The 13,624-nt window shown below is 42.6% G+C and overlaps 1 protein-coding gene across 7 annotated transcripts in view; it reads left to right on the top strand.

Annotated features, from left to right (window-relative positions):
* The window catches only part of COL22A1 (collagen type XXII alpha 1 chain), a 227,291-nt gene that overhangs the window by 87,177 nt on the left and 126,490 nt on the right, over positions 1-13,624 (top strand). For all 7 annotated transcript variants that reach the window (XR_005601553.1, XR_005601552.1, XR_005601554.1 and 4 more), the window contains exons 6-12: positions 2,618-2,741; positions 5,655-5,930; positions 7,031-7,111; positions 7,722-7,835; positions 8,285-8,329; positions 12,325-12,378; positions 13,151-13,186. Coding sequence is in view for 4 of the 7 variants with exons in the window: in XM_039549899.1 (XP_039405833.1) it covers positions 2,618-2,741; positions 5,655-5,930; positions 7,031-7,111; positions 7,722-7,835; positions 8,285-8,329; positions 12,325-12,378; positions 13,151-13,186 (730 nt within the window). In the remaining 3 variants the exon portion in view is untranslated. The remainder of the gene's footprint in view (positions 1-2,617; positions 2,742-5,654; positions 5,931-7,030; positions 7,112-7,721; positions 7,836-8,284; positions 8,330-12,324; positions 12,379-13,150; positions 13,187-13,624) is intronic.

Below are 13,624 nucleotides of genomic sequence, written 5' to 3'. Positions count from 1 at the left end.
TGGCAGAATGCTCCCTGTCAGTACCAGCAAAGTTCCACAATATCGATCATCAGTTCAGTTCAGCCTTGTGTGAAAGAAGAACATAAAACATTTCTGGGGACAGCAATCCCTGCTCTTGGATCCCCAAGTAAAGCTGAACTTCTAGATGGAGATCGTTTTTAAATGAGGAAATAAGTTAAAACTCCTCAACAAAGTTTTTGTTATTTATGTAGCAATGCAGCTCTGTAAAACATACAGGGACCAATGACTTCAGAAACAGCTTTTGTCACATCTTCAAAGCAATGAGAGTGTCTTTAGACTTGCTTTTGGCATGAAACCTTTCTCTGTTGGAAACTTGCATCTTGTTCCTCAGCAGCTTTAAAAATCAGTTGAGGGTGGCAGGTAATGGGTCATTATGGCTTTCTGTCAGTTTAAATTTACTTGATGGGCTGTTTGTCAGCCTTGTGTGATGAGGTGTGGCCAGGCTCACAGGGGTATTTAGGTACCTAACTCCCAGTTATTTCTGTGGGTATTAAGCATCTGAAAACCCTTTTTGAAATTAAGCTTGCATGATGATATTCCTGTTCCCAGCTCAAAGCTGTCCAGAACCATAAAATCGTTAACTTTGGAAAAGCCCTATAAGATCACTGAGTCCAACAGTTATCCTACACTTCCACGTTCACCACTAAACCATGTTCCCAAGTGCCACATCTACACTTTTATTTGAACATTTTCAGTGATGGCAAATCCACCACTTCCTGAGCAGACAGTTCCAGTGCCTGACCACCTTTTCAGTAAAGAATTTTTTCCTAGTATCTAGTTTAAGGCAATGCTCCTTCTGCATCCTACTTCTGTTCACCTCCAGGTGCTCCTTCTGGTTCTTCTTGTAGCTTTGCTAACTTCCAGGCAACTGGGGCCTCCCTGGTTAAAATAACTAGTACCAAAAAGTGAGACAGCCTTGTCTGGTCTCCTAAAGGAACGATTTTGTAGGGGAGCTAGTGGGAGCCTGGTTCAATTTTCTTCTGTGTTGGAAGAATTCAGAGAGTCTCTGTCTCCCCAGAGGGAAAACCAGCTTAAAATGATGCATATCCTGCAGGGGAACTTTATACAGCAAAAGCCATATTAATGGATGAAAACAGAGTGTTCTGAATTTATAACTTGTCTGAAAAGATAGGAGGTTCAAAGCACAGATTAAAATATGATTGAATATTTTGGCATTAGGAAAGACTGGATCTCAACCTTTGCTGCAATTGCAAAACAGTATTCTGGAAATTTTGAGGACTGTTTGCTTTTAATACAATTAAAGGCCTCTAGTTTTGTGTGCCTTGAACTGTGCCAATTTCTGCATAGTGATGGATTATGTCAACTATTCAACATTAAGACAATATCTTCATAGTTTGCTCTTCATTAATTGCTGCCATTATGTTTTGTTTTCTATCGAGTGTTTATGCCTGACTACTCAGATATCCTGAAGCAAAGACATTATATTTGGGAAGGGTTTCTTTAGGAATGATGAAAGGAGCTGGTTGGCTTGAGCATGAAGAACAATGTTAACTGTGACTCTTCAGGTGGGAAAACAGGTGGCTTAGAGGCATTACAAGCAAAGTTTGAAAAATCATGTGTGGTATAAAAGATAGAAAAAGAATAGGTTCATTGTGTTGTCCCTGATAAGAACTGAGTTAGGACCTAAACAAACAGGAGGATGCCCATCATGCAATGGGCAGCAGAGGGTGATTCCTTGTCAAGGCAAGTCATGAATGTCATAAGTCTACCTGAGTACAAGAGGAGGATGCAGAAGTCTAAATGAGATAAATCCATAAAAATTTATTGATATAGAAATTTCATTTGTCTCTGAATTACACTCCTGGATTCCAAAGATCTGGAGGTAGGAGAGAGATGTTTTTTCTGTTCATTCTTGTTCTTAGGCATCCAATAATGGCTAGTAACAAAAAAAATAGTAATACTGGATTATTTATCCCTTCTGTCCAGCCCTGCATCCCTATGTTATGCCAGGTTTTTATGCTGGACTAGAGAAAAACAGTGGTGGATTTGGTTACTTCATATGTTTGGTTACATGCAGGGGTTGTGGTGTCAGGCTGAGTAAATTTCTGCCTGATGTGTTTGCAATGTTTGATTTCAGAAGCTTCTGTTATCCAGGGCCACCAGCTAAGGAATATCTTGGAAAGACATGAGCTGTAGTGCCTGTTTTGGGGCAGATATTATAATGTTGTTGCTATAATTTGATGGCTTTATAGAAGGTTTTGGGTGTTCCTGGCCATTCTTGGAAGGCACAGGTCTCCAGTGCATCTGGAGCAGAACAGAATTATTTACACATTGTGTGAGTGGAAGCATGAAGTGAAAAACAACCTTTTTAACATGGTGGATACTCAACTGCAGATTTCTTTTACATTTTATCCAGTTTGAGAGCTTCACCGTTGGAATGATAAAAGGGCTCCACAAAGACAGAACCTGGAGGGCACAAGCTCATGTTCATCTCTCTCCAGGCTTCCGAATAAAGCAGATTTTTTAGGAACTATGATACTTTTAGAAAGTGTTGCTGGGACATGGAGAGAGTTTTAGACGTTCTGCTCTTCACTGCTAAGCCTGATACATTGCTCTTTTTCCCCTCCCATGCCAGGGATGTATTTCCACAAGGCCTGCCTGATGAATATGCCTTTGTAACTACTTTCAAATTCCGGAAGGCTTCCAGGAAAGAAGACTGGTATATCTGGCAGATTATAGACAAGTACGGCATACCACAGGTAAGAGGCCCTTTTGCAGTGTCTTGGTTTTGAAAGACAGGTGTCTGCTAAGGAAGGCAGAAGCCTCCCTTGAAGTGGCAGATATAACCCCTTTCCCTCTGAGTTATTATAATTTTGAAATCAAGGGCCTTTAGGCAAAGATGTGGGAAATAGGAATAACAGTTCTTTACTATATATATATATGTAACTAGTCAAACAAACAACAATAACTACGGCAGTAACAGCAAACACAAACCCAGTCCCAGCCTTCTCGGCTGTCGGGCCCTTTCCCCTCGGGTGCAGTTCCGCTCGCAGCCGGCAGGGGCGCTGGCGGCTCCCGGTGAGCAGGGCAGGTGCGATGGCTCCCCCGCGGCTGCAGGGGGCGCTCCGGAGCGAGCTCGGGGAGCACGCGGCACTGGCGGCCTGGGATCCCGGGAAGGGATGGAACAAAGGCTTCACAAACCCCTGGGCAGCCGATCCCGGACTCTCGGGAACAGCAGGCTGGAGCGGCAGGCTGGAGTGGCAGGCACAAACACAAATCCCGGGTGGCAGACGAGATGTATCCAAAAGGGGAACCCCCCGTAGGCCCAGGCAGGCAGGGCGAGCACGGCTACAATGCAGCGAAAGCTCAAAGCAGCAGCGGGGCAGGGCAGCCACAGCCCGGCCTCCAGCAGGGCACGGGAAGCGGCTTTTGGGGGTCCCGGCGTTGTTTCCAGCAGAAAGAAAAATGGCCGAAAAAAAGGAACCAGCAGCTCCTTTCTCTCCAGCTTCTCTCTCCTGATGCTGAGAGCGAACTGAACCCACACCCAGGTGAAACAAAAGAGTGGCCAGGCCCTTTTGTCTTCTCTTAAGCACCCAGCGATTTATCGTCTTAGTAACAGAATGGGGGAAAATTCCTTTAACAGGAAAAAAACCTAGATCTCTTAAAACCCCAACATGCAGACAGCAGGAACAGCCTTCTTTTTATTTTTTTTTTTTTTGCCATGTGCTAATTTTCTTGCCTTAACCTCCCACTCCTTTTTCTTACGAACTAATAAAAATCCCATTACTTTTTCAGTGCATTTGGCTGAAAATGTTTTAGTTCAAACCCTGAAGAAAGGTTTGTATACACCTTGGTTCTTATTAGAATGCAGGTAAATGTGTTAGTTGGAAAGGGGGACAAAAAAATACCATCCTTGCTCTTGAAACTAGTGTTGGGTTTTTGGTTGTTTTGTTCAGACAGTTCTACTTAGGGAAAATATTTTGCCTGCTTGGAAAAAGATGTCACAGAGATGTACTACAGAGCAGTGAATTATGTCAGGTTTTGCCAGACTTCTAGGTATCCTGTAAATTATGGGTTCCTGTTCTGGATGTGGGTGTAACAACACCTATTATAGCTCCATAACCCTGAGTCCTGACTGCTGCACAATTTGATTTAATAATTTCTTTTCCAAGTACTTTCAGGTTCTCAGGAAAAACATACTATAAGTGTGTACTAAAGGGCTGTTTGTCCCTACACAACATGTTCTTAGCAGCTTGGCAGAGTTGAGGTTTTTGATGGTGCTTCATAGGGAGTGGTTTGGATGAGCTGTACATTTTTTTGCTCAGCACCAAATATAGTGGTGATAGCATTACCTAGGACTCTAACATGGGCTGTCAGCATGGGCTCACATAGTTAAAATAATTCAGTATTGCTGCTTTGGGATCAGTATTTAAAACGATTTTGGGAGCTCTCAGTGAAGGATAAGTGCAGTGTGAAGAGTTAGATAACTGGGTTTGAGACAATGGTAAAAGGTTTATATGAAAGCTATTATCAGCTGCACTTTGTTAAATGAAATTGGTTTACTGTGCCACATGCATTCCTAGTTGCTGCAGAGTGAGAATGTGTGAATCACTTAGTATTTCTAGAAGGAAGTTGAAAGCTTGAGCTGCTCAAGTGAGAAGAGAAAAAAACACTCAATATTTCCAGTAATAATTTCAAAAGTGCCTTAAATTGTGGTGCCAGAAGTGCCTTGGAGCCCCATCAGCCTCCTTTCATGTAAAGTTGGTTGTGGTTTGGCCACTCCCTTGCAGTCCTGCACAGTTCAGAGATGCAGGCACTCCTGAGCCAACACTGATCCGAGCTGGCATTCCCAGCCAGAGCAATGCTCAGCTGCACGGAGAAGTTGGGTCAGATGTGGAGTCAGCCTACCCCGGGCTCCTCACATCACTCACAGCGTGGTGCCAAGGTGGCCCAAACTCCTTCCAGCCCTGCAGCTTGTGGATACACCATTCCTGGCTCTGCCTGCTCCATTCCCTGCTGCTTGCTGGTAACTGCCTGACTTTGGTGAAAGAAGATCCAATTTGTAAATGAACTCAAAAGTTGCATGTCTTCAAAAACCTATTTTTGCCTGCTCTGTAGCTTGCAGGACAGGGGACGGGGTGTAGCTGTAGTTTTCTATTCAAAGCACCTGAAATAAAGTGTGGGCAGTGCCACAGCTCAGCAGGCTGGTTTCATACCAGCAGTGAGATATTTTTCCATATCCCAGGGGACAGTTGAGGGCATGTGATGGGAGTAAAGAGCCTGCTGGGAAGTAGTGGAGCAGTACACAGGATAGAGGAATCCAAACCAGGTCCAGCTTTGTGCCTTTGGAGAGGTGCCCTTGAGCTGTGTTACCACCCAGCACAGCAGCAAGGTGGCCTGTGCTGAAACCATTCCAAGGGTTGTACTCACAGGAGGAGGCTTTAGCTGGTCATGGGTCTGCACCAAAACCTGTGCAGCCCCATCTTATTTACCAGCACAGGCGTAGGCTCCCTGTCCACATCTCCCACAAAATTTTGTCCTCTGCTCTTTGCTTGGGCTTCTCACCACAGCCTGTGCCATCCCTGGCTTTGGGGTGTCGGTGGTGGTGGAAAGCAGTCAGGAGAAAGGGGAAGGCTTTCTTCCTCAGCAAACCCCCTTCTGTTTCCTTGCAGGTCTCGATCCGGCTGGATGGAGAGAACAAAGCTGTGGAGTACAATGCCGTTGGACTCACCAAGGACGCTGTCAGGGTGGTCTTCCGAAACACACGGGTCAGTGACCTGTTTGACCGCAACTGGCACAAAATCGCCCTCAGCATCCAGGCCAAGGCTGTCTCGCTGTACATAGACTGCAAGCTGGTGCAGATGCTGCCCATTGAAGACAGGGAGAACATTGACATTCAGGGAAAGACTGTGATTGGCAAACGCTTGTATGACAGCGTCCCCATTGATGTAAGTACTGCACTTGCTGATTAGAGCTGGGATAACATTCAGCTTTGGGTTTGCAGTCTGTGAATGAGTGGGGTTTTGGGGGTTATGTTGTGATCGACCCTTTTCCTGAGACAGCATTGCTGAAATGCTGCCAGTGTTACATAGCAAACACAGATTGGCAGCTTATGATGTACAGGACTTGCTGTATTTTTATGTGAGACTGTATCTCCATAAGAGAGATTAAAAATGAGAAGTTTATTTCATCTTTCTGTCTAGTCACAGAATGTGTTACACTTAGAAGCAGAGACAAAATCGTATGCAAATATCATCAAACTGGGTACTGAATTACACAGAAAGGTCTTTCTCCATCTGATCTTGGCATTATGAATGTTTCCACATGTGACAGAAAGAGATGGGGAAAAAAAAGAAGCTTGTTAACTCAGGAGAGTTGTGATATATTCTCCATTCCTCAGATATTAAGTTTATAGAGCAAAAGCCATATTAATGGATGAAAACAGTGTTCTGAATTTATAACTTGGCTGAACCAAACTCAAATTTACAACTTGACAAATGAACCAAAGTCGAGACACACAGGCTGATTGTCCAGCAGCAGTGTTACCCTGTTATAATTTATGTGTGATCGTTTTGTGTTTGAGACTTGTATAATCTTTCTTAGCTGTGCAAAATGGATGGCACATGCATATCAAATGTATTAATAACGTTTCTCACGCAGGAATAAATGGTCAGAAGATGCAAGGCACAACAGGAGAAAAACAGACCTTGTGTCTAGATGAAATTCTAGGAGGGATAGACGTGGCCAGGATGTGTCTTCTCAGACAGAAATTTGGCCAGAACATGGGGATTAGCATGAAAACCTGCACCAGAATTTGAATAGGCCTTTTCAGGGTCTTATTATCTCACCTCTTGGAGCATGCTGAGATATTGGTCTATTATTGATAGGGTGAGATAGAGATTGACCACAGGATCCATAGAACCGCTCTGAAGTTAGCACCGTCTGGTTTTTCTTTGTATTTGCCTGCACTGCTTGTGGCCAAGCAAAAGGACACACAGCCTTTAATAATTCACTGTCTCTGAGACTGTTGCCTCCCTTTGTCTCCCAGTTTGATCTTCAGCGGATGGTGATTTACTGTGATTCCCGGCACGCCGAGCTGGAGACCTGCTGCGACATTCCCTCTGGACCAGTAAGCTCCTTTTTGTCATTTATTTATTTTCACATGAACACTCTTCATTGAAATCTATTACATAAATCAGGGAATATGTGGCAGTGTGGGATTATAATTTTATTTAATAAGGGTGATTGAAACCTAACTATGTAATTGGCCCTGTAGCAGCGCCAGAGGAGGACCACTGCAGAGGGATGAGTATGAGGAATTTGAAGTTTTAAAGTTCCGCTTTCCTTGTCAAACTGTCACGGGAAACAAAACCCTGAAGTGATGATGGAACAACAGAAATGCAGCATGAAATATTCAACATGTTCCCCACTGGTTTTATTTGGGAACAGCTAAAAACAGTGCCAGTTGCAGCTTATTTTCCTGTGCCCAAATCTCACTAGAAACTTACACCCTCCTTTCACTCTTCTTCCCTCAGTCTTGGTTAGAGAGGTTCATTGTTCATTTTGCCACATTTTCCCCTATTGCTTGGATGAATGGCTTTTGTGGGATTTCATTCCTCATGAGGACACATTTGGCTGTGCATTACACAGTAGTGCCTCTGGGATTTGTCTAAAGTGGGTGGAAGGGGAAACTTTTCAGCATCAAAGGCTTTGTCCTGACCTTGGGTGTTTGGGTGCAGTGCCAGGTCACGGTCCTGACAGAAGCACCTCCCCTGGAAGTGAGGCCCACTGTTGGCAGTGAGCAAGTTGGACATCTGAAGATTTTCAACTGCTCCTGTCCTCCTGGACAAAAGGTGAGTGTTGAGACAAGTGTGTTTCATTTGGGATGTCTTTAGAGGTAATGGAAGTTTCCCCAGGTGTTTTCTCTTTACCTGATTCAGTGATTCTGATCATGCTGGTAGACCTGGTAACAGCATTGAAAACAAAGTGATTGTTCTTATCCAGCCCAGTTATGTACATCCTTTTGCAAATAAAATAAAACAGATTCTGAAGGTAAATGTGGCCACATTGAAAAAAAATCTCATAGCTTTTAAAAGCAATGTTCTTGCTTGTTCTGGCTCTGACTGGGACCTCTGAGAGACCAGCTGCATTGTCATTGCTCCTGAGGGCATGTCAGCTTTATTCTCTTCTCTGCTTAAACCTGAAAACATTTTTGTTGTCCTCAGTAGATGTATGATTGGGCCCCTTGCTTGAATATAAAATGAGAAGATCAGTTTGATTAATCATGTCTTTTTTGTCTTAGGGGGAGAGGGGTCCACTTGGCTTTGAAGGTCCCAAAGGTCAAAAGGTCAGTAATATGTGCTAGTTCATTTATTTAATTAAAAAAACAACAGTGAAACAATATCAGAGCAAGTTGAGGAGTTGAAGATTTTGAGAAATCAGAGTCAATTTAACATATGACTAAGTTCAGGCAGTTTTGGGTGAGCCTGGGACTGCAGGAGGCTCTAGCCATCTTTTATATTCATTTTATGCTTGCATTTAGGCTTCTCCATTGCTGCTTGATTCCATTCTTAAGAGTAAATGTGTTGCAAAATCCTTTCATGCAGCTTCTAAACTGGCATTTTTGCAAGTTACTGTTATTCACTAGGTCATGCACAGCTTCCATGGTAGGTCACCTGGAAAACAAGGTCATGCTTCCATGCTGTTCCTTGCTCAGCAGTAATACATGTGCACAGTTTAGGTAGCAGCCTTCCAGTCACACTCGAGAAAATCTTGAGACTAGGGGTAAAGAATCAGTTGCAATCTGCTATCCTTAGCAAGATGTCTGAGTCATGGTGTTAAATATAGGACACTTCCCTCAGTCCTCTTCTTCCTAGATAAAAGAGTAGGAGAGTGGTCGTGATGTCTGTTTCAAGTTTCACAGTGCAACCTTTGTATTACCCTGCACGTTCCGCAAGCCTCTTTGATATACACGTGTGTGCATTCAGCATGGGCACATTTTCCTTCTGTGCCTGTTTACAAATAGAGCCATGAAGCAATAGACTCACAAGGAGCACTTGTACTGGAAGAAAACAGAGACTCAACATTGCTGGAAAGGTGAAAGTTGGTGGTGTTGGTGGTTCCCAGTTTTACTATCTGTGAAAAGATGTTGGGGAAAAAGTTGTATTCAAAACTATTTCCATCTGAATCACTTCTGCAAATTGAGTCACTGAATTTATACCTGTTTGGTAAATAACCGAGTTGTATCCCACCAAAAGTCACTCAGTTATTATGAAAGACTGCGAGAGGGGAAAGGAGAAATCTCTGGGTCTTGGAAGGTCAAATGTCCTCAGAGGTGTGTTGTCTTTTTGGCAAAGCTTGGTCTGCTGTCTGCAAGGAGAAGTTTTGGAGACAAGAATATGCCTTTTGGAGGCTGAGATGAAAGAACATGGGCTCATTACTGCTCAAATGTGCCTGGCTGAAAGCACAGAAAAAGGTTCCTTATGCTTCCACATATTTATAAATAGGAGCTTTCTATTTTAATCTGTGACAGCTTAAATAGCGATGGGCTATTTTAAGGAATGGCAAAGCCATGACTGTTGTGAGGAGGTTGCAGAAAAGGCAATGATGATAATGATAAAAGGGCCCTATACCAAGATCCCATTGTCTTTCCCTGCTTTGCCAAGGTCTGTGTGCTGGTGAGGGTGTCCCAGTGTGTCACATGGGACAGTGCTGGGTGCAGGTCACACTAGTGGAACACAGAGGAGTGTATCTACAAGCACAGCATCAGCAGGTTTTCTGGAACAGACCCCAAAAGGGCTGCCCCACTCCTGTGTGACATTCTTCTGGCTGTAGTGGTTTGAGACTTGTACACAGACAAGGCAGGACTGCATCACAGTCTCAAGGACCTGGGGATGATGCCATTTAAATCTGGGATCTGACAACAATTTAGTACAAATGTGATGACTTGAGACAAATGACTTAGCTTCTCTATCTGCTAAATAAGGCACGTAATAGATTTTTCTCCCAGCTTGCAAAGACGTTGTGATTCAATAACATACACTACTCTTGACAGCAGTTCTTACATCACTGTTGCCAAGGACCAGCTTGTCACAGTCCTTGTTCTATGTTCAAGAAAGGATTTTGCTCTTCTTCTCTCTCTCTGCAATGTTACTGAGAGCTAACCAGGCTAAAATGCCGGCCTTGGCAAGGAATTCAATGCTATTTGCAACTCCCCAACATTACCACCTGGTATTTATGTAAGAAAGATGAAGATAATGAGTTTCTGATCTTCTCTCAGTCTTCAAAGACAGGGCAAAACAGGAGAGCTTGCAATTACTAAAAAAGTTGAAAAAATTCCTGGGAGATAAACACCTCTGCCTCTATCCCCCATGCTGCCAAACTGAGGGTAATGCATGGAAACACAGTTGATGTGTTTTGGAATGAGATTTGGTAAAGGATCGTATTGGGAAACAGCTAGGCAGGAAATAGCTGTGGCAGAATTGGCTAACATGTCTGAAACTGGGTCCTATTGATAAATTTTAGATGGTAATGACAACCCAGTCTGATTTATTTTCCTTCTACAGTCCCTCTGCAGGCTGTGTTGTTTGCAGGCAGCCAGGATGGCTGGTTGGGGCACTGGGCTGATGATCAACAGGCTTCTTCTCTCTTCCAGCATTGCTATTGATCCAAGTTTACAGAAAATTCTGTGTGAGACGTTTTTGTCCACATAGAAATTACAATTCTTACCTGCCGTTGTGAACTTTGTGAAGTCCAGTATATTAGACAAGCTCTAGCAAGATATATCTTTTCCTCCAAATTAGAAAGGTTTTGTACTTTCAGTGACTTAAAAGAGATGGCTGCATAAAAATTTTTATGAATTTTACCACAGCCTTCTTAATATTACTGTGACATAACTTTTGCATATATGCTACTTATTCTGTGAGTTTTCTTTCTTTCAGCAAAAAAACAAAACAGAAAGGTTAAAGAAAGAAACTTCATATTTCCTGTGCTTTCAAAAGCATTTCTTCACCTGGGGAAAAGAAAGCATGATCCTGGCAAATGTTTTCAGTGTCTGGTGCTGCTAAGCACATTTTTTGAGGGGGCATAGATCAAGATAAATTGGATAGAGACACAAAATTAAATCCTGCTGTGGTCCATGTGGGGAGATTTGGGGAGAGCAGGGGTCATCAGACTTATTGATGCTGTGGTACTGGAGGGTTCTGCTCCAGGTCTGAGACTTTTTCAGCTTGATATTAAGTCTGTACTGAAGTCCACAGTGCCTAAATTCCCTACTAGCAAAAAACGATGGGAGGCACAAATAGGTGAGCACGTTGTATTTGTTAGTGAGGGATGGGATGCTCAGCACAGCAGGTTTCTGGTTTGTACATTTTGGGTGAGAATCAGGAAGGAGCTAGGTAGAGGTGTGTGGGCAGCTCCCAGTGCTGGAGGAATTGAACTGATGGTGACACTGCACATAGCCCTAAACTAGTGGATATATCCTCAGCTGGTCCTTCCTCTGGTTTTGAGACCACAGAGCAGTGTGTGAAAATGATTTACGGGTATTTTTTCTGCACTTGCTGGGTTTGGTAGCACTTCTAGTTCTGTATCTGATAAATATTTATGAAATTTTGTATATTCTTTGATTCTTTATCCCTTTTACCCCTGTCCTTTTTAGGAGAAAAGTGAAAGAAAATTTCGCTTGGTTTTTGATTGACCGTTTTTCTCCTTTCCTCCCTATGGATGTCTTTCTCCAGTTATAATTTTTCCAACCATCATAAATTGTACCTTTTCAACTGTCTCTTTTCTATGTTCCTTTCCCTCTCTGTCATTGGAACAAGCAGAAAGAGTGACTCTGTGTGTGCTGCACACTTGTGGGAGGGAAGAGTTACCTGACACTGAAAATTTAGTGTGACTGAAAACAAGGGTTTTGAATTAAAAAGAAAAACAACAAAAAACTCTCAAATCTTAACAGTATTCTCAGGTTTATTTTTTGAGTATTTTAGGCATGTGCACTCTAAGTCTTCTGCAAAGCACATTTCCAAGTACCTCCTCTCTTAATAAAAATCAAGGACTTTTGAAGTACCTCACAGGAGAAAACTGTCTTGCCAGTGCACTCTGAAGGCTTCTACCTGTATTTTCATATGAAAAATAGAATAGAAAATCAATCTGAAGACTTGGATATTCAAGACATGCAATTAGGTACACCCAGTCCTCAGGGCAGGAGCTGAAATCTTGGCTGTAGAGACTGGTGGGAGCAAAAGTGTCCATAATTTCAGTCAAACCCTTGTTGCATCACTTTCCTTCTTTGTCTAAGAAAGGAATGAATTAACTCTGTGATAATAAAACATTTTCTATTTCAAGGGAGAAAGAGGCATCCCAGGGCTTCCTGGACTCCGAGGAGAAAAAGGAGAGTCAGTAAGTAAGAAACATCCAATGATTTTGCTAAAGGAGATGAAAATGTAAGTAGCTGTTTTCTCCTTCATGTTGAGAACCTGCTCACAGCGTTGTGTGCCCTGGTTGAAGCTGTTCCCTCTGCTGGACCTGAATCCCAGGAGGAATCTGATCTTCCTGGCATTCACTGTCCTCTCTTGGAGAGGGGGAAATGGAGGGTTCAGCCCTGGGTACAGCTGATAACTGACTTAGTATGGACCTTCTAATTAAGTATGTGACTTGGATGCACTTGATTATATCACAGCTGCACCTCTGCTGGGGACAATATGAGGCAACTGAACACAAAGAAGATGCAAATCTCTCTCGACTATTTACAGTCAGATGACCAAGATACAGCCTTCCCCAGCTGCAATTAATGCAAATGCCAGACTGAGTTTTTAGGCAAGAAAATCTTTAACCCTATGTAAAATTCATTCCAGTAAGCCTTGTTGGCAACGTTGCTTTTGGAAATGTAGCATCAGACTCTTCCATGAATAAAAAATAAGATGTTTTTCTGGATGCAGTAGGAGAATTTGGGATAAGTTTTTTAGTTTAATTTGTCACTGAATTATTACCAAGGAATTATGCCCAAGGAAAATTGCTTTCCCTATAGTAGCTGTGAGGTGACTTGTGTGTCTATATATAAAGAGAGATAGATCTTGGATAAATAACAAGGAAAACATGAAATATGTATTTGTAGTGTTGTTTGATATCCTTGTTTTCAAATGTACATTTTCCCCTCTTTTTTCATTTCTAGGGCAAAGCCTATGGCATAGGAGAAAAAGGAGAAAAGGTAAGATCTAATCCTTCACTGTTCCAACAAATGAGTTGCTTGCTGTTGCCTTCTGTAGTTCAGAGGCTGCTTTTGGAGTGCACAGGATGCATAGATCTTTGTGGGGAACTTTTATGCCTTTTTATGCCTCCTTCTGCAGACAAGCTTTTGAGTGTTCATTGCTTTTTCCCCTTTGTGTTCTTGGAGTTTCTTTGTGCACTGCCCATGGAAAATCTTATCAAACTGAAATCATAATCTTTGCTTTGTGTAAGGAGCAGTGAGTTCGTGGAGGATAATGCACTAAAGAAATTGGCTGGAAGGATGAAAAACAAAAGGAAAGCATAATTTTGAATTTATTGAATTTTCAGCAGGATTAAATTTGGCTTATGAGGAGTCTGTTGTAGTCTTTCTTCCAGTTGGATCTTTTCATTAATAAACTGAATGACAAAAGCTGGAATA

The sequence above is a fragment of the Corvus cornix genome, chromosome 2 (genome assembly GCF_000738735.6).
Source record: "Corvus cornix cornix isolate S_Up_H32 chromosome 2, ASM73873v5, whole genome shotgun sequence".
Lineage (NCBI taxonomy): Eukaryota > Metazoa > Chordata > Aves > Passeriformes > Corvidae > Corvus > Corvus cornix.
Note: the sequence above shows the minus strand (reverse complement) of the source record. Positions and strands in the feature narration are given on the sequence as shown.